The sequence below is a fragment of the Mandrillus leucophaeus genome, unplaced genomic scaffold (genome assembly GCF_000951045.1).
Source record: "Mandrillus leucophaeus isolate KB7577 unplaced genomic scaffold, Mleu.le_1.0 Scaffold3154, whole genome shotgun sequence".
In the NCBI taxonomy this organism is placed as follows: Eukaryota; Metazoa; Chordata; class Mammalia; order Primates; family Cercopithecidae; genus Mandrillus; species Mandrillus leucophaeus.
This window is the reverse complement of record NW_012103315.1, coordinates 19,683-45,278: the sequence shown is the minus strand read 5'-3', so window position 1 is coordinate 45,278 and position 25,596 is coordinate 19,683. Positions and strand designations below refer to the sequence as shown.

Genomic DNA, 25,596 nt, shown 5'->3' with positions numbered 1-25,596 from the left:
CAAGGCAGGTGGATCACCTGTGGTCAGGAGTTCAAGACCAGTCTGGCCAACATGGTGAAACCGCATCTGTACTAAAAATACAAAATTAGCCAGGCATGGTGGCAGGCGCCTGTAATCCCAGGTACTTGGGAGGCTGAGGCAGGAGAATCGCTTGAACCCTGGAGGCAGAGGTTGCAGTGAGCCAAGATCACGCCATTGCACTCCAGCCTGAGCAACAAGAGCGAAACTCCATCTCAAAAAAACAAAAAATAAAATAAAACAAAAAAAGAAAAAACAAACGAACATACAAACAAAAAAAGAGGACTTGGAAGAAGACCCAGAGCAAAACCATGTTAGTGAAAACCGGCTACGTGGGTCTGACAGTCAATGCTTTTGGTAAACTGTAATCTGTGGCCTATCTACAGGGAAGAGATTCTCCAAAAGAGCATTCAAGCAGCACAGACCACCCCGGCAGTGCTATCTGCTCCCTCCTCCTGAGCTTGCCAAGATTGGGTGGTTTTAATTAGGCCTCCCCATTTCTGGATCCCAAAGCACTCCAAGCAAAGTAATATTGGTACTGTTTATCCCTACGTGCAATGTGCCATCTGAAATCTTCAGAGTTTCCCACGTCAGTCTGTTTTGTTTTTTAAAAAGGATGATTATAAAATAAAGTGAACATCTGGATCTCTGGCCAAGTAAACCTCAACCTCCCTTATAAACCTCAAGATGCTCATCTTCATTTACTAAGAAGCAATGACTCTCTTCAAATCCTTAAGCAAACAATACAATATTAATTGCAATCTGGATCTCCCAACATGTCTTCCTTTGATCAACTGTCAAGGACATTAAGGAGATGCTCAAGACTCCTCAAAAGTTGGGGGCATGTGTGTAAGGGGAGAGATTTGTGACCAATTAAAATGCAGAAAAGTTAAATAACATTTCCAACTTCCTGGTTTCAGGCGCAAACACATTTGATGTGGAAGGAAACAGATTAGGAAGGAACAAAGCTATAATTTATAGCTTCAGTACGGTCATGGGACGGGAGATAATGTGTGGCACTTACAAATTCCATGTCCAGGCCAGGAAAAGCAAAACAGAAACAAGGACCAAGAGGGTGGTAGTTAACCTAGAAAGACTGAGGACTAAGTAAGTCCCTACTGCTGAGCAAGTCCATGCAAAGCAAAACCAGCAAGTGACAAGCAGCTGTCAATAACTTTGGCTTCCTGCCTACCCTGAGATACTCTTTCCAATAATTCAAATCTAAAAGGTTTTGAGCAGCATGGGAATTAAAAAGGAAAAGAAAAACCCACCTCTGTGAAAGAGTGGCTTATACACAGGTGACCATTTTGGATGGCACATCTTAGCATTACTAACTTAATGCATCAGAAAGGTCACAAACCCATCCTCTGTAAATCGGGACAGAACCGTGCCCTCTACTTGCTTTCTGCCCGAGCTTCATCCTTGACTTCTGAAGTTAATTTTAATGGTTTAAGCCCTTCCTCTCCATTTCCAATAGTTTTGTTTAACTTTCTTTTATCGCCCATTCACATCCTGACAGATTATGGTATAAAATAACAAAAAGTCCATAGACTTTGAAATCAGATAGACCTGACACTTCATCTCTGAATCTTAACTGTAAGCTTCTGCAAAATGGACTAGTAATAACTACTCCTGAAGTTCTTCTGAGTGTTAAATGAGACAATGTATGGAAACATATCATGTCTGTTGTAGTAGATATGCTACAGTGACACTGCACACCTACTCCAGGACAAATCATTCACGCCTTGGATAGTATTTGGAACAGTTAGGCCTCGGATAGTATCTGGAGCAGTTAGCTGCTCAACTGCAATCATCTTCTCAACACATTTACCAAAATACAGAAACGTGCTATGCATCAGTTGCTTGCAAAAATTCTATCTCCAGCCCTGATCTCTCTTCCTTGAGTTAGAGCCCTGGATTTGTAGCTACTTAGTGAATATGACTGTCTACTAGAGACGTTAGAATTGACTAGAATTCATTTTATGCCATTGCTATTAGAAATAGGAAAGCAGATCTCAACACATGAATTCATTTGGCCTCTGTTATACATACACAGACAGGATAGGAAGTAGGACTTAGGTCACCCACCTCTCTATTTCCTGTATTTTCCTAAGTGCTTCTTGATGTCTCTCCACCAGCCGAACAGTATAGAAAAGCAAACTTATCACCACATTTCCTCCAAAATTAGTTCCCCCTCTGGACTTATTTCTGTTAATTGAACCTTAATTTTCCTGGTCTGATTCAGGACTTGCAGTGTCCTTGGCGATATTTTCTGCCTTCTTCTACATCCATCCACCAGTCCCTGCATCCATTTGTTACTAAACTACCATAATTTTGTCTTTTACAGTCTCCTGTCTATCCTTTCCTTTTAGTTTCACCTTGACAGCACATTCTAGAACCTCATTACCTCACACCAGGACAAAGGGGTCCTACCTAGACGCCCTTCCACTTGCCCATCTAATCCCAAACACTCTACACACACTATCACTTTCACCATCCCATATCCACGCTTCACGGAGACACCTGCAAAAACACTTCTAATGCAAGACTCAGCCACAACTGAGCCTCAGAGTGTGACATCTAGGGGACACGTTGACAAAGAATCACAGGAGAAACCAAAGAGGTGGGTAAAGAACCAGGAGAGGAGACTCCAGAAAAAGGTCAAGACCCGGGGGCAGACACCAAAGAAGAGATGAGAACGTCAAACATTGCTCTTTCGCAGCCTGAGGTGCTCCAAGTAAATGTCAGAAGCCAGCAAATGCCTTGGGGAGCTGATAGGGAGCCCTGACCCATCTCCAGAGATTAATCAAAAACCTGTGCAAGTAGAACAAGGGGCTGGAAGACTGATCTAGCTACACGGGACGCCAAGGTGACGCTGAGGGACTCACTCACAGATGCTGAAGGCTCAGCAGGGTCTGCACCGGGTCTAAGGAACTCAGCACTGAAACGCCATCCGCGTTGCTCAGGCACTCCGTGGACACGCGCTGGACTCCCACATCCTGAAGATGTTCGTTATCCCAGGAAGACGTTTATCAGAAGAGAATTTCAAAAAGAATAAGTAACTTTTCAGTAAATGTCTTCGACTCCTGCTTTAAGGCAACTGTTGAACTTTCTCCAGTGTTGGAGGATACATGTGACGACATGAAATGTTCCTATTTTTCAAAGTTTTCATCTACCAAGTCGTTCACGTGCGGTTTAGCACTGTTAAGTCCACTCCTCAAAGTAATAGGTTCTATATTATGGCAGAAGATTCTTCGTCCTAAATGTCTGATTCAAAACTGGGAAAAACTTCCAAGTCATAAAAGATAAAGATATTTACCAGTATTCCAGTTAAATGTATAACATAAATGGAAAAATACGAGTAATCATTGAGTCACCTTTTCCAGATGTCTCAGAGAAAACCTCTGACTATAATGCCCATGGAAATTCATCTTAATTCCAGAAAGCGGGGGCTGAGGGGACACAGTGTTGAGAGGGTGAGTCATGGAAAATCACGAGTGGTGGCCGGCGCCCCGCCTCAGTTCCCCTCAGGAGAGGGCGCCCGCCGGTGCGGACCGCGAAGCGGCGTCCAGAACAAGGGCGGTTGGGCTCCGCGACCCCAGCGTCCGCCCAGCGCGTCCTCCCGCGCTGCCTCGTCCCAGTTCGGCCCAGGTTCCCCGTCTCCAGTCGCCGGCGTCGTGAGGCTCGCGTGAATCCCCAACGCCCGCGCCGCGCTATGGCCGCCAGGTCGCTCTGAGAGGTTCCAGGCAGCCCAAGGGCGGGATCCTCACGGCGCAGGCGCGCGCCTCTGCCACAGCCGGGAGAGGAGCGCGGCGGTGGCAGCTACAGTAACCGTTAGTGGAGGAGCCCCGCCCCCACGGCCGCCACGCGCCTCTGCCACAGCCGGGAGAGGAGCGCGGCGCCAGCAGCTACAGGTAACCGTTAGTGGAGGAGCCCCGCCCCCAAGGCCGCCAGGCCCGCTCCTCCCACTCCGCCTCCTAAGCTGGAAGCTGAGAGAACCCAGGGCTCGGGCTCCATCTCCCAAGCCTGTCGCAGAGCGTGGCAAGTCCCCTTTCGGGAAGACTAGATCCTCACACCGACATGCCTGTGGCCCAGGTGGGATTTCCAGGACAGGCCACTCACCAAGAAGCCAGACGACCAACTTCCCTTCTCTTCGGGCTAAGGTAGACACAATTGCTTCACTTTTAGTTTTAGTGACATTAAACATGCTCTGGGAAAGGATGTCCCGTTTCTGAGTCTGCAGTCCCGCCTTTTCCACTTCTAAAGAGGGAATCGTGAATTCCCTAGAGTGCTGTAAAAGTTAGGCCTAAATAAGATGATAGAACTTCGCATCAGACTTTTGAATCTTTTGGTAACTTTAGTAAGGGTTTGCTGCTTGGCGGCGAGAATTCCTGGCTCATTCAAAGAAAGCTTTACCAAAGGAGAATTAACCTGGAGAAGGGTTAAACACCGTCACACATCAAGTGACAAATCCGAGGGGACTTTGCATTAGTAAAGAAAAACGAGGCGCAGGCCCTTAGATGCTGTAAAGGTGACACACCGTCAGCTGTACTGGCCACTCCAGGAAATATCAAAAACACATGTGGTTTCTGATTTCTTCTTACATTTTTGACCACCTTTGATTAAACATCCTGGCTTGCAACATTTTATGTAATATCTGGAAATGGAGTGAGCTGGCTATAGCAGTATGTGCATTAAAATATATCTAATGCATGCTAATAGTGTATTTTTATGAAACGTCAGCCCTAGAGACAATAGTAGGAAACTTAAGATGTAAACTCGTGAAGCATTCCATAATAAAACTGATTAAGTTGAAAAAGGGAAGTAGTATAAAAAGGAAATAGAGTAATAAGTGCCAAAATGCACTCTGATGCACTTGTCCCTTTTTCGTGTGTCTTCCAACTGTTGTTATTTTTCCAGTCAGTTAATTTCTCCTCTGCTTTTCCTTCATTTTCCTAAGTTGTTCTTCACTTTCTACCCCTCTCCCTGCTCCACTTTTCCCCTGTGGCAGTGAATCAACTGTGTGATCCCAGCTCTCACAACTGCTGCTGGGAGGGTGTGGATAAGTTACAGCTCCTAGCTCACTTTCTCACCTGTACAGCGGGACTGACCACACCCTCCTCCCAGGGTTATTATGGGGTGGAGCAAGTCACCGATCTGAGAAGTGCTCATTTATTCTTATCAGAAGATGGGAAGCCCCTACTATGAACTGGACACTGGTATCAGGACCCAGGAGCACAGTTCCTGTGCTCAGGGATCGCATAACCTCATGGGAACAGCAACCAGAGAAGAATTTCATGAGGATGAGTTCCATGCACTATCCTCACTCCGGGCCTCTTCCTTTTCCTTCTCTTTTACTTTGCATCTTAATGCTCAAAGCTAATGCCAAAAAAAAAAAAAAAGTGAAGTAGGGAAAGGGTTTCTAGAGCATCTCAAACTTCTTTATGTCAACTTTACCTCCCTCTCCTGATGGACTCTGCTCTTTTCTCCGCCCTATCCTCAATTCTGTGGAGTTCAGCAAATGTTAACGCACAGTCCTTGTGCAGGCACTCTACCGGGTGCTGAGAAATCAAATAACCTAATTTCAGTGTAAAAGTGAGAGTACTGAAATCAAGGGAACCTATCTAAGTCATCTGTTGCTGCCAAAAGCCCAGATACTGTTTTCCATCAACAGGACTTTCCTGGGCCTCCACCATGGCTTTATGCCCCAGCAGGACAGAGCTGCCCTCCTGGTTGATTTTACATTTCTAATGAAATCTGTTTTTTTTCTTTTTCTTTTATGTCCCCATTATTTATATTCCCAAGCATACTGCAGAGCTCAGCTCCCAGCCAGATTGAGCTGCCATGTGACCTTGTTGGTTCTTCTTCCCGCCTGGGCCCTGCTCTAGTTCCTCAACATCCTTCCTGCTGATGGAAAAGGTCTCACCCCAAAGTGGCCCCGGGATTCCCTCTTGCACATTTGTGTGTGTGTGTGTGTGTGTGTGTGTGTGTGTTTACAAACTGAACTGATTTACTCCCACCTCTTTAGATCTCCTTTAGAAAGGAGAACACAGACTGGGTGGCTATGAGCAGCAGTTACCATTCTCCATGGCCTTGGTAGGGCCCCTTGAGCCCTGCTTGCTTCTTCACACAGGAAGGAAACTAAAGAACTTTCTTGACAACCAGTACCTCTCCCAAGCATATTTGTGTTTTCACACAGGATTTTAATTTCTACCACTGTGGGAGGCACTAGGTTCATAATTTGAAAAAGTTAGTCTCCATGCTGTCTCTGAAATTATATCCACAAAGACAGTTGTTCATTTTAAGTGGCAATTAAGATGGTGAGAAATTCAAAACCGTGCCTAACAATAAGAACAGTAATAATAGCAACACCATCTATTAACTGAGTTTTAGTAGGGATCAAACATTCTTATTTAATCTTCAGTGCTTTATAAACACTATCTTACTGAATCTTCACTGACATCCTGTGAGACATTTGTATTCCTATTTCACAGGGGTCTGTTGGGTGCACAGGAATCATGTCTTTCAAAGACCACCAGGTGGAGAGGCCATGGCGAGGCCCCTGGACTCAAGTGGAAAGAAGAGGAGCAAACGTGTTCCCAAGCCCATGTTGAGACATCACCATTCCAAGGACACCCAGAAATAGCTGGGGAGGAATTTAAGGAGACAAGAGAAACATGGGGTTGAGATCTTGTCAAGCAAGTGAAGATTTGGAGACATGGAGCTATGCATGTGAATATGCATTGACATTCATGAACTTACTTACACTCATGAACTCCTGAAACCTAGGAGGGGTTGAAAAATTGAAAATCCTCTTGCTCCTTCTCCACACCCAGGCTCCACTTCTAAGTTATTGCCAACTGCTCATGGCTGAAAGCCCGCATCCACTTCCATCCTTCATCAGCCATGTCAGGCTCTAGTTTTCTTGGCACTCCAACTGCCCACCTACTCTTCCCTGCCTGGGTTGGTTTTCAGACACTTGGACTTCACTGATCTGCCTGTTCTTCTGAACACTGGACTCTGCTCTCCCATCTGAATTTTTGATACTCCCATTGTGTCATCATCAAAAACATATATTTGGGCCAGATGCAGTGGCTCGCACCTGTAATTGTAACAGTTTGGGAAGCTGATGCGGGAGGAATCCCTGATGCCAGGAATGTAAGACCAGCCTGGACAACAAAGGGAGACCCCATCTCTACAAAAAATGAAAAAAATTACCCAGGTATGAATGCATGCACCTTAGTCCCAGCTACTTGGGAGGCTGAAGCAGGAGGATCACTTGAGCTCTGGCATGACCCTGTCTTAAAAGTTAAGGTCAACATGTTTATCTATTTGGTCTTTGCCCTTGATTCCTGGTAAAAAGGCACCTGACATTCTTGGCATTTCCTGAGTGATAGGAGTTTCTTTCATTATTCATAAAGAGCCCCTTTTGACCTTACCTGAGTTAATGCTAAGAGGTGACTCTAGATGGCCCCTACATCGCTTCTAGATGGGAGCTGGTGGCCAGGGCAACCAACCACATGAATAGAGGACTGAACTCTCAGCCCTACCCCCTGATCTGCAGGGAGGGGGACAAGGGCTGAAGATTGAGTCCAATCACCAGTTGCCATCAATCGTGCCTATGTAATGAAGCTTCAGTAAAACCCCTGAAACAATGAGACTGAGCTTTCAGGATGGTGAACACATTGAGGTGCTGGTGTCCCCAGAGAAGGCAGGGAATCTCCATCCCCACCCCACCCCTTACCCTGTACATCTCTTGCATTTGACTGCTCTTAAACTGTATCCTTTAAGATGTATCCTTTAAGATAAACTGTGACTGTAAGTAAAGCGCTTTCCTGAGGAATGAGCCATTCTAGAAAATTCTCAAACCTGGGGACAGGAGTGGTGGAGTTATAGTTTGAAACAAACTACCAACCCTCACATTTTTAGTGAGCTAAGCAGAAGTGTAAATACCCTGAGAGTGAGCTAGGCAGAGTGTAAATAGCCCATTTCTGGCCTGCATCTGAAGTGGAGGTGGTCTTGGGGAACTGAGCCCTTAACCCCTGGGATCAACGCTAACTCCGGCTAGTGTCAGAACTGGACAGAATTGTTGGACACTGAGCTGGAATAAGAGAATTAGGGGACTGGTTATTGTTGGAATAATAACATAACACCTATAATAATCAGGCTGTTAATATTTATCTTAAATAGATCCAATATTCCGCTGCTGCCAGGTATTGAGGAAATGCATACACCCTCATGAGAGAGACATAAACTATCACAGAGCATGAGGTAAGCCCCTCCCAAACCCTTCCATCCTGGCTGGAGCCACCATTGTCTTTTGCCAGGATTGTTCCAACAGCCCACAGTGGTGCTTCCCAGTTCTTTCTTTGATCTCCTACAGGGCAACTAGAGGGGCACTGTAAAATAATCAGTTAGATCACGTCACTCCTCAAAGCCCTGCAGTGGGCCCCCATTTCCTCCATGGTGATCTGCTACTCAGCTGCCTCTTCACCTGCGTGTTCTGCTTCCCTGACCCTCACTCACTCCCCTCCAGCCATGCCAATCTCTTCCTCATTCTTGGAATATGCCAGGCGGCTTTTACCTAGGGACTTTGCACATGTTTCTCTGTCTGGAACATTCTTCCCCTAAATAACTTAGGACCAATTCCCTTACCTCCTTTAATCTTTTGCCTAAATTTCACCTACTGCACAATGTCAACCCTGAAAATGCTATTTAAGACAGTGGCATTCTCTAGATTCCTCCTCTTTGGGCAGGGCATCTCTGAAAAAAAGGCAGTAGGCCAGTCAGGGACTTATAGATAAAACCCCCATCTCCTTGGGACAGACACTTGGGGGAAGGGGTGGCTGTGGGCACAGCTTCAGCAGACTTAAACATCCCTGCCTGACAGCGCTGAAGAGAGCAGCGTATCTCCCAGCACAGCCAGTGCTCAAGCTCTGATAAGGGACAGACTGCCTCCTCAAGTGGGTCCCTGACCCCCATGCATTCTAACTGGGAGACACCTCCCTGTAGGGGCCAACAGACACCTCATACAGGAGAGCTCTGGCTGCCATCTGGCAGGTGCCCCTCTCGGACAAAGCTTCCAGAGGAAGGAACAGGCAGCAATCTTTGCTGTTCTTCAGCCTCCGCTGGTGATACCCAGGCAAACAGGGTCTGCAGTGGACCTCCAGCAAGCTCCAATAGACCTGCAGCCGAGGGGTCTGACTGTTAGAAGGAGAACTAACAAACAGAAAGGAATAGTATCAACATCAACAAAAAGGGCATCCACTCAGAGACCCCATCTGAAGGTTACCAACATCAAAGACCAAAGATAGATAAATCCACTATCTATTTAGATGGGTAGAAACTAGCACAAAAAGGCTGAAAATTCTGAAAACCATAAAACCTCTTCTCCTCCAAAGGATCACAACTCCTTGCCAGCAAGGAAACAAAACTGGATCGAGAATGAGTGATGAATTGACAGAAGTAGGCTTCAGAAGTGGGTAATAACAAACTCCTTTAAGCTAAAGGAGCATGTTCTAACCCAATTCAAGGAACCAAAGAATCTTGAAAAAAGGTTAGATTAATTGCTACCTGTAATAACCAGTTTAGAGAACATAAATGACCTGAAGGAGCTGAAAAACACAGCACAAGACCTTCGTGAAGCAAACACAAGTATCAATAGCCAAATTGATCAAGCAGAAGAAAGGATATCAGAGATTGAAGATGAACTCAATGAAATAAAGCAAGAAGACAAGATTAGAGAAAAAAGAGTGAAAAGAAATATATAAAGCCTCCAAGAAATATGGGCCTATGTGAAAAGACCAAATCCATGTTTCACTGGTGTACCTGAAAGTGATGAGGAGCATGGAACCCAGTTGGAAAACACTCTTCAGGATATTATCCAGGAGAACTTCCCGAACTTAGCAAGACAGGCAAACATTCAAATTCAGGAAATACAGAGACTACCACAAAGATATTCCTCAAGTAGAGCAACCCCAAGACACATAATCATTAGATTCACCAAGTTGAAATGAAGGGAAACATGTTAAGAGCAGCCAGAGAGAAAGGTCAAGTTACCCACAAAGGGAAGCCCATCAGACTAACAACAGATCTCTCTGCAGAAACCCTACAAGCCAAAAGAGAGTAGGGGCCAATATTCAACATTCTTAAAGAAAAGAATTTTCAACCCAGAATTTCATACCCAGCCAAACTAGGCTTCATAAGCGAAGGAGAAGTAAAATCCTTTACAGACAAGCAAATGCTGAGAGATTTTGTCACCACCAGGCCTGCCTTACAAGAGATCCTGAAGGAAGCACTAAACATGGAAAGGAACAACTGGTACCAGCCACTGGAAAAATATACCAAATTGTAAAGACCATTAACACTATGAAAAAATTGCATCAACTAACGGGCAAAATAGCCAGCTAGCATCATAATGACAGGATCAAATTCACACATAACAATATTAACCTTAAATGTAAATGGGCTAAATACCACAATTCAAAGACACAGACTGGCATATTGGATAAAGAGTCAATACCCATCAGTGTGCTGTATTCAGTAGATCCATCTCACATGCAAAGACACACATAGGCTCAAAATAAAGGGAGGAATATTTACCAAGCAAATGGAAAGCAAAAACAAACAAACAAACAAGCAAACAAACAAACAAAAAACAGGAGTTGAAATCCTAATCTCTGATAAAACACACTTTAAACCAACAAAGAGCAAAAGAGACAAAGAAGAACATCACATAATGGTAAAAGGATCAATGCAACAAGAAGAGCTAACTATCCTAAATATATATGCACCCGATATAGGAGCACCCAGATTCATAAAGCAAGTTCTTAGAGACCTACAAAGAGACTTGGGACTCCCACACAATAATAGTGGGAGACTTTAATACCCCACTGTCAATATTAGACAGATCATTGAGACAGAAAATTAACAAGATATGGATCATTGTGTTCACTAACAACAGCAGTGTGAGTGTCCAAGTCGTTCCTAAGCCCACCAACACTTGATGTTATCAGACATTTTAGAAAGCTTGCCTGTGTTACTGGACAAATTATGTTTTCTCTGCTGTGAGATGACTTTTCCAGGATAATGTACTCTTCAAGTACAATGCACATTTTTACATGTTCTTGATCTGTTCCTGATTTAAAGGAGTCATTTTCATATTCAGAGTGCCAATCCTTTGGCAATTAGGTTCTACGGGTGTGTAGTTTGGAATTTTTTCCACTTTAAGATGACTGTGGGTGAACATAAAGCCTTACATTTAATAAAGTTGCAATTATCAATGTTTTCCTTTAGATGTTGCATTTTTTCGTAATTTGAGTGACTGCACCTTCCTCCCTAAGCTTAATGATTTCTAGCTTTTGATTTAAAGTGAGAGACAGGCAACTCTTCCTTTCACATGAAAATTCAGAGGCCTTGTCGGATTACTGATCGACCTAATTTTCATATTGTTGTATGTAAGGAAATTGCAAGGCCTAAGGAGAGGAAAAAAGATGGGGACACAGCCAGTCAACAGAGAGTCAGAACACACACACTTATTAAGTTTATCATCTTATATGAGAACAGTTCATGGCTCCCCCAAACAAATATAATAGTAACATTGAACATCACTGATCACAGATCACCAAAACAGATATAACAATAATGAAAAAGTTTGAAATATTGTGAGAATCACTAAAATGTGACATACAGACGTGAAGTGAGCACATGCTGTCAGGCAAATGGTGCCAATAGACTTGCCCAATGCAAAGTTACCAAAAACCTTCGATTTGTAAAAAATGCAGTATTTGTGAAATTCAGTAAATGAAGTGCAATGCAATGAGGTACGCTTGCATCTATCCAAAGGAACTGGAATCAGTAGGTCAAAGACATGTCTGTATTTCCATATGCATCACAGCATTGCAATAGCCAAAATATGGAATCAATCTAAGTGTCCATCATGGACAAATGGATTTTTAAAATGTAGTATACACACACAATGAATACTATTTAGCTTTGGAAAAAAAAAAAAAAAAACATGAAATTCTGTCATTTGTGACAATATGGATGAAACTAGAGAGGATATCATGTTAAGTGAAATAAGCCAGTCACAGAGAGACAAATACCACAGGATCTCACTTACATGTGCAATCTAAAAAAGTCAAACTCATAAAAATACAGGGTAGAACGGTGGTGACCAGAAGATGCGGGCAAGGGTCATGATAGATTGGTAACAGGGAAATGTTGGTCAAGGAGTACAGAGTTCCAGTTAGACAGGAAGAATAAGTTCTGGTGATCTATTGCACAGCAAGATTACTCTAATTCATACCAATGTATTGTATGTTTCAAAATAGTTTAAAGAGAGGATTTTAAACATTGTCACCACAAATAAATGATAAATGTTTCAGATGATATATTACATTGCCTGATTTAATCATTCCACATTGCAAACATGTATTAAAATATCACTTTTACCCCATAAACATATATAATTATTTTTATTTGTCAATTAAAAATACAATTTAAAGGACTTTAAAAAGGATAACTAAGGTAGGATGCTATTTATATTATAGTTTAAGTATTAATTTATAAAATGATGCTATGCATTGTATAGATGAATATTTACATAGAATACACATAAAAACATTCTGGGAATAATGCATAATAACTTTCAGTTCATGCTTTCCTATGCAGAGGAAAAATGGAAGAAGATTTTAGTTAGCTTAACACAATATTGTGTTTAATTAAAATACAATGAAAATGACATTTCTCCTCTATGAACCTTCCTATACACAGCACCATAAATGTATGTGAACCTTTATTGTTTGTGATATTATTGCATATATTTCATCTCACCCAATAGATGTACCCCCAAAGCACTGATCTCTAGCCTATTTGATCATACTTTATAATGCTGAAGAAATTTTGAGCACACAGTATTACCTTTTGTTTATTTTCCATTTGGTTGTTTTTAATCCATATGATCTTGTTCTACTATAATTAATATACACATACTGTAGTAATTCATTTTATATTAGTAATTCACTTTTATATTAATATATTGCATTACTGAGTACAATATAATTTATAAAATTTTGAGACAGACAACACATAAAAATGAATAAACACACAAGTTCTAATATTTTGAATACCCCAAAGTACCTTTTAGTGCATTCTAGGGTTGAATTCACCCAAATATGGAGAGTATGGTAAACTATAGCTGAATTTAATTTAAAAACCAAGAAAGAACTCAGCAACCAATTGAAAATATAAGCCCAGAAAGTTTACAAATTGCCTGATTAGAAAAAGAGTTCAAGAGTTCTGGTCCCTAATCGAATTCTTCATCTAGCATACCACACTGCCTTCTCAGGGACCACACTGCCTTCTCAGGGCCGCCTTCATGTCTCTATTCCTCAGACTATAGATGACGGGGTTCAGGGTCGGGGGCACGACTGTGTAGAACACAGACAGTAAAACATCCAGAACCAGGGGAGAATTTGAAATTGGCTTCACATAGGCAATGCTGCCAGATATCATAAAGAGTGTTACAACCACAAGATGTGGAATGCAGGTAGAAAATGTTTTTGATCTACCCTCCTTAGAAGGAATCCTCATGATGACAGAAAAAATGTACATGTAGGAGAGAGTAATTACAACAAAGGAGATTATCACAAGACTTGTACCAAAAACCATGACTCCAATCTCAATGGTAATTACTTCGGGGTCTAAGAGGCTTAGGAGCTGTGGAATATTACAGAAAAATTGATGTATTCTATTGCGCCCACAGAATGGTAATGAGAATGTTGCTATCACATGCATGAATCCACAGATCACCCCACTGAGCCATGACATGGCCATCATCCTCAGACAGACACTTTGGTTTATGATGACCTCATAATATAAGGGCCAGCAGATGGCCACATAGCGGTCATAGGACATCACTGTAAGGATGGCTACCTCTGTAGTCGCCAAGTCCATGAAAAAGAAGGCTTGCAGAGCACACTCAAAGAAAGAAATGGAAGTATCATGAGTCAAGGAACTGACAATAGATTTTGGAATTGTGACAGAGATGTAACAAAAATCTAAGAAAGACAAGTTTCTCAAAAAGAAATACATTGGGGTTTGGAGGTGAACATCCAGAGTGGTAAGCATGATGATTAGGAGATTTCCTATGACAGCTGCCAGGTAAACTAGGAAGAATACAGCAGCATGTACAATCTGAATATCCCAGGAATTCGAAAATCCCATGAGGAAAAATTCAGCAACTTCAGTTTGGTTAAAATCATTTGTGGTCGTTCCATTTCTTCCTAAAGAGAGAAAAAAAATGGATTACAGAAATATCAAATATGGCTACCCCAAGTGACATTTAAATTTGTGATAATTAAATATAAGGTTACTCATATGCAGCATGGATACTATCGTTCTAAACCTAAATCTCAATTACACAGAATAGTGCTTTATACAAAGCATATTCTCAATAAGTACATCCTAGTATGTGAGGTGTATAAAGAGGACAACCAAAATGCAAACTAAAAAGGGAGAATGAATAACCACACCGACATAATCAACAAAGAAAATATATAGTAATAATAAAAGAATGAAGTATGCATACTTGGACAAAAAATGAGTATTATTCCATTGATTGAATATACACATTTATTTTGAAGCATTTTATTTGCTCCTTATGTGTTAAAGTACAGCATTGCAAGTGGTTTTCATAGTTCTTTTCAGTTTTTATGAAAATAAAATCAAAGTGGTATTAGTAATCTGGAAAAAAGGCTCCTTATGTCATAACTATTTAGTGAGGTTATAGTCACAGCCTTTCAAAAAAGTATCAGGAGACATTTGTTAAACACCTCACATAAAAAGCACAATGGTTGGCTCTTAGAGTAAAAGATTTCATAAGAAACAGTTCTTGAATTCAAAACTTAATCAAATAGAGGACACAGGGAGGTAAAATACTAAGTGGAGTCTGGTATTATAAACAATAACAGACGTGATGAGAAAGAGTGATAGAGGATGTATCGAGAAAAGAGATCGGTCTTATTTTGTGTTGTTATGGAAGACTTGCCAAGAACAGTATCTGAGCTAGGTCTTGAGAACTATTTTACTGAATGATTTTTAAACTGCTATTTTTGAAGAAAGCCACATAGGAAAAGGCAGAGGTACAAAAGTATTTATAGTATGATTAGGATATGGTTGTGGATTTGCTAGAAAATGTGCATTTACATCAGTCTAGTCTTTTTGCTGGTCTTCAGAATCCATCTTCAATGTTGAGATTCAAAGAAAAAGAATATCAAATATGTATTCAAGACCCCTAAAAATATTGAACAATTTCTATAATGATCTTTCCTAGCATCTGTGACTCATTTTATTTTTATTTTTTTAATTTTGCTTTGGATTAGTCCAGTCCAGTAAAATGGTGTCCTCATTCCCAGACTTCTATAGTGTTTAAGCCAAACTCTGAAATGGATTTTCGCCCATATCAGATAATGTAGCTGGAATTTATGTACAGTAAATTGTATCAATTTAAAGTATGCAATTCTAGGAGTTTTGGCAGTTGTGGTTTCCTATGAAACCATCACCACAATCAGGGCAGACTATTTTCATATATCCAAAAGATTCCTTATCCTTCTTTGTATATAATCTCTTCTTCTGCCAGTTCTCACTCTAGGCAGTCACTGATTTCCTGGTCTTTCTAGGGCAAATCAAAAGTTAAACAGGGAAAGAAAACCAAAATGGAGTCAACTGAGTGTCTCTCTACTGGAAAATGTGTTTCTATTTGTTCTAGTTTTCTGACATTGATTGCCTAAATAGCTGGTTGTTTAATGGACAGGTACAACCAATTGGAAAGAAAAATGCTTCTTATGACCAAGCAAAAGAACCGACTTCATCTTGGGAATCTATTCTGATTACAATTTACCAGGGCACCATTAATTAACATCTCTTTTATTAAAATGTTTAAAGGAATGATATGGTGACACTAATCAGGAAGAGAAATATCAAGGATTCTAAAATGAGAACTATTATACAGCATTGACAGGCATTGGAATTGACTCATTTATTATGAATTTTTAAAAATTCAGTAAATGCAAACATGTTTAAATGTACACAGAACATCCTTTTCATTGAACACACACACACACACAAACTTTCACCACTGAAAAGAAATATGGACTCATCCAATCCCACCATACATCGAGACAACACACACACAGGCACACACACAACTTTCACCACTGAAAGGAAATATAGACTCATCCAATTTCACCACACATCAAGACTCGTATTATACTACTCCCTTTTTTCTTTTACCTGCTTTCACAGATGTGCATTGCTCATGCCCAGATCCAGAACTGCTATCACCCCAAAAAAAGAAATGAGTGTGTATTCTAAAATGTGTTGTGCTTAATCTATAAATCAGATAAGAAGATGGTATGGAAACATATCAGTGCAATCTATTAATTGAAAAATAATATAACATTATTATGGTTTTATTTTCCACTTATGGTATTGAACTTACTGCATGCTGTGAGCTGATTTTTGTTGAACTGGGCCATTGAGGAACTTCAGTCATTCAAAATTTCAAATTTCTGTTTCTTTGAGAAGGAGCCTTGGTTTACCTGAACATATCAGATAAAATTGAAAAATGCCTTAATCTAACAATGTGGCTGTAGCCTCCAAGTTGCGACGGCAAATATCTTTATCTTCTCCCTGATTCAAAAATACAAACTTGATGAGTGCCACATCTGGTTTCCGTTTAGCTGTGATTCAATATTTTTAATGAAATGGTGGTTAATAAGTGAGATCCTAATGAGAGAAACTCTCTATAATTCAGAAGTCTCTGGAGACAAGATTTCCTGTAAATATGTTCTTGGGGAGCAAGAAGCAAAGCAAAGCTTTGATTAGTTCAGTGACTAGCAATAATAAGAAATATTCTTTTCTGTGATGTGGGATAAAAGAATGGGAATTAATTGAATAATATAACCTTCCACACACCCAGAGACTCGATTAGATAGAGCACTTGTGCTGAGAGTGAAAGAAGAAATGACCAATAATTACGCTTAGACAATAGGTATAAACCCAAACAGAGATTCTGGAACTAGACTTTCATTCTTAATATTTTTATCCTAATATTCTTCCCTGATAGGTATATTTGTGCCTTTTCACAGACCTTTCTATCCCAAGGCAATTTTGTATATGAATGGCAAATTTTAAACGCAAAGCTAATCTAGCTGGGTGTCCTGGCTCATGCTTGTAATCCTAGCACTTTGTGGGACTGAGGCGGACAGATAGCTTGAGACCAGGAGTGTGAGACCATCTCACTGGGCATGGTGGCATGTGCCTGTAGTCCCAGCTACGAGGGAGGCTGAGGTGGGAGGATCTATTGAGCCAGGGAGGTGGAGGTGATATAGTCACACCACTGCACTTCAGCCCGGGTGACAGAGCGAGTCTCCGTCTCAAAAAAAAAAAAAAAAAAATGAAATAACAACAACAACAAAACAAAACTAATCTGACACCCTTATCTTAAAACCTTTCTCTGCACTTCTTTGATATTAAAGGTAAAATTTGTTGACCTGGCCTGTATGCTTGAATGCTCTGACTCTTATCTAATCCTCTGTCTCATTTGATGCCATTCCTCACCCCTACATGGATTGAGTGGTCACCAGATTGCTTCTTTTGTGGAATGCTGTTCAAATGTTTCCTCATTTAAAATTGGGTTTATTTTTATTAGTATGTAGGAATTATTGTTCATTAGTATACTAAGTCTTTGTTGATGAAATTAGTTGTAGATATTGTTCAAGTTTGTAGTTTTATATTTCTCTTTATAGTGTTTTGGTACATAGAACTTATTAATTTCAATGTTGTTTTTCTATTAATTCTCCACTTTTTTTTTTTTTTTTGAAACGGAGTCTCGCTCTGTCGCCCAGGCTGAAATACAATGGTGCGATCTCAGCTCACTGCAAGCTCCGCCTCCCGGGTTCATGCCATTCTCCTGCCTCAGCCTCCCGAGTAGCTGGGACTACAGGCATGCATCACTACGCCCAGAAATTTTGTATTTTTAGTAGAGACGGGATTTCTCCATGTTGATAAGGCTGGTATTGAACTCCCGAACTCAGGTGATCCACCCACCTTGAACTCCCAAAGTTCTGGGATTACAGAATTCTCCATTTTTAAAATTTGTTTGTTTTGGTTTTTTCTTTTGTTGTTGAAGAAATTATTTCTACAAATGACATCGGCAGGTTGGTGGAATAGGACTTTCCAACTCTCATCCGCCCACGGAAACATCAATTCAAACAACTATTCATGCCCAAAAGGACCTTCACACGAGCTAAGAAAACCAGATGAGATATTGCAGCACAGAAATGTTAAAACATGCAATGAAGAGGGTGGGAAAGACAGTGTCATCTTACTCACATCACCTCATTCCCAATGCCAAGCTGACTTGCAAACACAGTCCCCAAGTTTGCTCTACTGCCAGGTCAGCCTCAGAAGCTCCGGGCTCCCGAGATCCCCCTGCGCCAGGCTGGCTCCCACAGCCACAGTCTTTAGGCCTGCCTCAGAAACAGACTAGCCCAGCAGGTCAAATCACCATGTCAGCACCCACGCACCCAGCCTCCAGGCCCATTCCTGTGCCAAGGAAGCCCCCGTAGACACAGGCTCCAGACCTGCCTGAGGTTCTCCACCACTGGCTCCACCACTAGGCCAGCCCCAGTGACCACAGGATCCAGACTGTTTCAGTGCCAGACCCAACCCTATAACCCCAGGCTTCAGGCCTACCCCAGTTCCAGATTGGCACCTGAAAACCATAGCACCAGGCCGTCCACCCTGGCCTTGGGCACCATTCCAACACCAGCAGACCCAGTATCCAGGCTGGCCCTACAGATACAGGCTCTAAGTCCACCAACCGCAGACCAGTTTCCCCCGTGGCCACAAGCACCAGGCTGGTACCCATGGACCCAACCTGCAGGGTGTTCCCTGTGGACACAGGCCACAGGCCCACTCAGTGCCAGGATGGCCCTTGTGATCTGGCACTGTGAGAACTCCAGGGCCTTCAGTCATATCAATTAGCATGAGCCGCCTGTGTTCTACAGGAGCACTAAGAAGTCACGAATGACCCAGCTCCTCTTCCAAAGTGCCCTTCTGAATTGCTATGCCAACCAAATGGAGAAGTACTGTTTGGGGAATCATATACCTTTCAAGATCTTGCTTGCTGTTAATAATACTCCTGCACATCCTCTTATTGCTCACCCCAATATCTTATCTTCACCCCAAAATAAAATTGGTGTTACTCCCTCCAAACACCACCTCTTTGGCTCCTACATGAAGAGAAAGGACTCCTCATTGCTGTTGGCAGGGTGGGATTTCCAGCTCTCTGCTGGATATCACTGTGGATGTAATGGGCAAATGTGCTTTGTTACTGCTTCCACGTAATTCCACTGACACCGTAGTGGATGGGCTTGTTATCGTTGGGCTGTGGCGAAAGTTCAGACTCTCCAGCAGGCCTCTACTGACACCAGCCCATCAAGGGGCGGGAGAGGAAAAATCAGGTAAGAGTGGATGTCCAGGCTCCCCGTTTGAATGTTTCTGGTGGGACTAGAGGTAGGACTCTGTTTTTTCTGTGGTGTTTGGCTGGAGTGGAGAAGGTATTGTCTAGAAGTTTCTGTCTTGCTTGCCTTCCCTTTTCCTTGTCCTTTGACTGGAGAGACTTGGGTTTTATATGGACTTTTTCTTTAGGTCTGTGCCCTTCAGCATTTCTGGACAGTGAGATTTTCCAAGACCTAGGCTGGCACATACAGGAGGAAGAAAACAACAAACCAGTACCCAGCTGGTCTGTCTTATTCCCTTCACCTTCCAGAATCTTCCTATGCTTGTTTTATATACAGTGTCCAAAGATTGTAATTGAACTTGGCAGAAGGAAAAAGAAACAGTACTTCAACTCCATCTTTCTAAATGCTAAAGTCCTTATATAAACTTCTCATTTTAGATTAATTTTGGATTTACATAAGATGCTCTTCCATGACTGGGCCTACATCATAGGTTAAACCACCTGAAGACAAGAGGAAAAAAAATAGTAAACTTACCACAGTTTGATAGTATTTCAGATTTTGGACTTTGATCTACCTGCTGCTGTATATTTCCTAGAATTCTCAGGAACTGCTTTATCTTTTCCCACCAGATGAAATGTGTTTGCCCCACCCTACTTAGAACTATAAACTCTCACTTGAACTCCTCGTTCTCCCTTCCTAGGGCCCCCATGTCACATTGCTTTCCTCTACTCTTTATCAAGATCTGTGATTTTGGCATGCAATCTTACATTGTGAAAATCCAATAGTAATAGCTTTTGTATCAGTGAGAAGTATATTATTTCTTCACCAGAGTGCCTACAACTTGCTTCACAGGAATGAAGTAAGCTCAATAAGACCTGCGTATTTTTCTTACTAAGTTAGAAAACTCTTACCTAACTGCATTGATTGCTGGACATGGGAAAAAATATTAATGACTTTTCCAGAGAATTCTGTCCTTCTGATTGATCAGAAACCTAGAAATATGAAGATGCTTCACAATGAAGACTCTTATTTCCAGTTCATTAGTTGCAAAATGAATTAAAATTTTAAAATCATAAACCTGAAGTTTGAAATAGTCTATTTAGAGATCCTGGAAAATGAATTTGGAGGAGGTTATTCATGTCCTATAGTGTATTAAAGATTATATCTGTATTAAAGATTTATACAGTGGTCAAATATTTTATAATTCTTCACTGCAATTCATAAAAAGTATGGTCAAAATATTGCAGATAATTTTTAATCACTGGAAGCAAGTCATTTATTCCACAATTTGATTATCTTAATAAATATGTAAGTTCTCCATCTACATAGAGATCATGGCCCTGAGTTTTCAGTTTTCTTCTCCTAAATGGAAAGCTGGTATAATTTGTTTAAGTGCCTTGCACACATAGCTTGTGTCTTCACTCTGAATTCTCAAAAGACAGATTTCTAGGACTCTGATTTAGGCAAATCCACAAGTTTTACTATTTTCTGTATTTTGGAAGCAGTTTCATGATCATAGTTTTGAAAATTATATCTTTATAATTGTCTGCTCATCAACTAAAATGAAAACAGTGCTGTTTCCAATTATTTTATTCATATTATGTTTCACTTTGCAGAAATACACAAAATTTATGTGATTTATTTTATCCTTTACTTCTTATCCCAAGGCAACTTTTTCGGTCTTTACCATGTTCACCCAATAAATCTGGATATTCCATGATAAGGAAAATACAAGTTAATTCAACTTGTATCTCATGCAAACCACACATCACTGCTTTTTAATAATGTGAAAACATGACTTTGCAACATTCAATTATATAATTATATTTTTCATGTTTTAAGCTGTTGTTATAGTGCAAAGTTTAACACTATCCTTGCATCCCTTGGATAAACCCCACTTGGTCATGATTAATAATCTTTCTAATATATTGTTGAATTTGGTTTGCTAGACTTTTGTTAGGACTTTTGCATCCACAATATAAGAGATATTTGCCTGTGGTGTTCCTTTTCTGATGTGTCTTTGTCAGGTTTTGGTACCAGGGTAATGTTGGTCTCATGAAATAAGTTTGAAAATATTCCCTCCTCTATTTTTTGGAATAGTTTGAGTAGGATTGCTGTTAGTTCTTCTTTAAACGTTTGGTAGAATTCAGCAATGAAGCCACTGGGTCCTGGGGCTTTTCTACACTGGGAGACTGTTTATTATGGCTTTGACCTCACTACTGGTTACTGGCCTGTTCAGATTTTGAATTTCCTTATGGTTCAATCTTGGTAGGTTGTTTATGTGTCTAGAAATTTGTTCACTTCTTCTAGATTTTCCAATTCAATAGCATATAGTTGCTCATTGTAGCCACTGATGAACCTTTGAATTTTCTGCAGTATCAGTTATAATGTCCTTTTTTATTCTGAATTTATTTATTCAGATATTTTCCCTTTTTTCTCAGTTAGTCTGGCTAAAGTTTCATAAATTTTGTCTAACTTTTCAAAAAACCAACTTTTTGTTTCATTGACCTTTTTTTCAATTTTGATTTCATTTATTTCTGCTCTGATCTTCTGATTTCTTTTCTTCTACAAATTTTGGGTTTGGTTTGCTCTTGCTTTTCTAGTTCCTCAAAATGCATCATTAGATTGTTTATTTGAAATTTTTCCTCTTTTTTGATGTAGGCACTTATAGCTATAAACTTTCCTCTTAGTACTGGTTTTGCTGTATCCCATAGGCTTTGGTATGTTGTGTTTTTATTATCATTTATTTCAAGAAACTTTTCAATTTCCTTCTTAATTTCTTCATTGACCCACTGGTCATTCAGGAGCATATTATTTAATTTCCATGTGTTTTTATAGTTTCCAAAATTCCTCTTGTTATTAATGTCTAGTTTTATTCCCTTGTGGTCAGAGAAGATGCTTGATATTATTTCAATTTTTTGGATGTTTTAAGACTTGTTTTGTGACCTAACATATGGTCTATACTTGAGAATGATCCATGTGCTGAGAAAAAGCATGTGTATTCTGCAGCTCTTGGATGAAATGTTCTGTAAATGTGTATTAGGTACATTTGGTCTGTAGTGCAGATTAAGTCCAATGTCTCCTTGTTGATTTTCTGTCTGGAAGATCTGTCCAATGCTGAAAGTGGGTTGTTGAAGTCTCCAGCTATTATTGCATTGGAGCCTATCTCTCTCTTTAGCTCTAATAATAGTTGCTTTATATAATCTGTGTGCTTCAGTGTCAGGTGCATATATTTTTACAATTGTTATATCCTCTTGCTGAATTGACTCCTTTGCAACAATATGAATGAACCTGGAGGACATTATGTAAATAAAAAAGCTAGTCACAGAAGGTGAGTAGTGTGTGGTTTCACTTATATTAAATATTTAAAATAGTCACCATCATAGAAGTAGAGAATAGAATAATGGTTACTAGGGGATGAGAGGCAAGAAAATGGGGAGTTTTTGTTCAATGAGTACAAAGTTTCATTTATGCAAGATGAATAAGTTCTAGAGATCTGTTGTAAAGCATAGTGCTTATAGTTTACAGTGCTGTATTGTGGACTGAAAAATTTGTTAAAAGTGTTGATCATATGTTGTGTTGTAACAAGCACAAATAAGAGGCACAAGGAAACTTCCAGATGTAATGGTTCTGTGTGTTACTTTGTGGTGATATTTTCCAGAATGTATGTATATATCATACCATCAAATTTTATACATTAAATATGTATATCAATTATATATCAATGAAGCTGTATTTTTCAAAAAAGAAAATAATAATGTCTTTTGAAGTCCAATTATTCTCATTGATCAAATATATGAAAAGGTTTAGAACAAAATTATTTGATTATTTTATTCTTTCAAAAGTCTTGTACCTACCATGCATAAAGTGACCTCAGTGCTCACTTCTGTAACTCATATGCTAACATTGAAATAATACAGAGAAGATGAGCATGGCTCTGTACATGGACAAAGTGGCCTCAGAACACAAAAAGAGATGCACTCTCTAAGTTATGAAAAATAATGTGTTTAGCATATTTTGTTCTTGTTGCCCCTTATTAAATTCTTAAAATGTATTTGGAATGATTATTTAATAATAGCTAATACAATATCCTACTGACCAATAAATTTGAACTATGAGCACATGCAGGAATTGCTTATTTTCAACATAAAACTATAATGAAGGACATTACTATGTAAATGTGAAGTGTTTGGCAGGAAACTGAACATTTTATTAAAAATGAAGAAAATCATCATAACCTGGATAAATAAGTGGTAAATATTTAATAGTTTATTTTTCTGAATCCCTGGGAATAAGTGTAAGACATAAAATAGAGACTTTGTGGTGAGGATCACAATATACAACCATCCACAGCTCTCTTTTCAATAGTGTATACTCCCAAATACACATATAAACATTTTACTTAGTTACACATAAAAAAGGAAAAAGTCCCTTATGAAGAGAAAATAAGTGAATAGTAATATAGCTCATGTGAAATTTAGAACTATGGGTTTGACTAAGTAGAAGTTGAATAGCTACATGTCTTATAATGAATTCTTTGCATATCACATCCATAGGAATCACAATTTTCCCGAGAGAAGTTTCCTCAGAGCCTCTTTCACATCCTTGTTCCTTAAAGTGTAGATGATAGGATTTAAAGTGGGGGTCACCATGGTGTAGAAGAGGGAGATAAACTTCCCTTGGTCCTGGGCATAGCTTTCACTGGGTTGCAGGTATATGTAGATTATGGTGCCATAGAAAACAATCACCACTGTAAGGTGGGAGGAGCAGGTGCTGAAAGCTTTATGCCTTGCCTCTACTGATTTGATCCTCAGCACAGCTTGAGTTATGAAGCCATAGGACATGAAGATGAGTGCTGGTGGAATGACAAGAAACAGAACACTAACAACAAAAAGCACCAATTCATTGACAGTGGCGTCCACACAAGCCAACTTGAGGAGAGCTGGTACTTCGCAAATAAAATGATCCAGCCTATGGTTTTCACAGAGAGGCAATTGCAAGGTAAAAGTTGCATGGATCAGGGAATTGGCCAAACCACTGAGCCAGGAGATAGATGCCAGCTGTTGGCATAGCCGTGGGTTCATGATGACTACATAGTGGAGGGGTTTGCAGACAGCAACGTACCGATCCAAGGCCATGACAGCCAAGAGGATACATTCAGTGGAGCCCAGTGCAAGAGAAATATAGAGCTGTGCCACACAACCACCGTAAGTGATGGTCTTTGGTCCTCGCAGGTTAACTAAGATCTGAGGAGCAAGGCTAGTAGTGAAGCAGATGTCCAGTAAAGAGAGGTTGCTGAGAAAGAAGTACATCGGGGTGTGAAGAAGGGGATCCCGACACGAGATGATGATTATGGTGAAGTTTCCCACAAGGGTCAGGAGGTAGAAGAAAAGGACAAATACAAAGAAAACAGCCTCCAGACGAGGGTGGTCTGAGAAGCCTAGAAGGATAAAATCCATTAGGGAACTCTCATTGGCCAATCCCATCCCTCCAGGGGGATCTGCACCTAAGACAGGGATGGAATGGGTACATCCAAAACAATTAAATTTAGAATCACAGAATACACGAGCCGAGAGGATCATGGAGACCAACTTTCCCAAACTATTCATTTTTCATCCCTAATGTGCTGCTGACTTGGAACATCAAGCCATGTTTCTTCATTCCGGTTCAAGGCTCATCTTTAAAAATTATGAATGGTTTCAACTTTGGAGTTGTCTGGGGACTGATTATTAAAGCCAATTAAAGTGCATATTTACATGCATATCAAAAAATTCACAATGACCTACCACTAAAAATAAATTTCTCTCAAAACAGAGTGAACAATATCTCCATGATTTTCAACTGTCAACAAGTAATCTGCATATGAAATACCTTACTGAGATTCGGTTGTAAGCACAATCAGATGAGGAAGCCTTTTTAGATAAAACTAATTAAAACAAAGACTTTAAAACCTTTAAAATGGGTATGGTTGGTATGAAAGAGGTAGAAAATCATTTCTGACATGTGTCACATTGGTACTAACTGGAGGAAAATGAAAAGACATATTTAA

General features: G+C 40.3%; 2 protein-coding genes across 2 annotated transcripts; both read right to left on the bottom strand.

Moving 5' to 3' along the window:
* Positions 1-13,362: 13,362 nt before the first annotated feature.
* LOC105545019 (putative olfactory receptor 14L1) lies at positions 13,363-14,841 on the bottom strand. Its single transcript, XM_011987757.1, has 2 exons — positions 14,814-14,841; positions 13,363-14,261 (listed from the first exon to the last, which is right to left on the bottom strand). The coding sequence occupies exons 1-2, from the start codon at positions 14,839-14,841 to the stop codon at positions 13,363-13,365; spliced, it is 927 nt and encodes a 308-aa protein (XP_011843147.1).
* A 9,241-nt stretch (positions 14,842-24,082) lies between these two features.
* LOC105545018 (olfactory receptor 2G3) lies at positions 24,083-25,057 on the bottom strand. Its single transcript, XM_011987756.1, has one exon. It carries the CDS (start codon positions 25,031-25,033, stop codon positions 24,107-24,109), a length of 927 nt encoding a protein of 308 aa, XP_011843146.1. The 5' UTR covers positions 25,034-25,057; the 3' UTR covers positions 24,083-24,106.
* Positions 25,058-25,596: the final 539 nt, after the last annotated feature.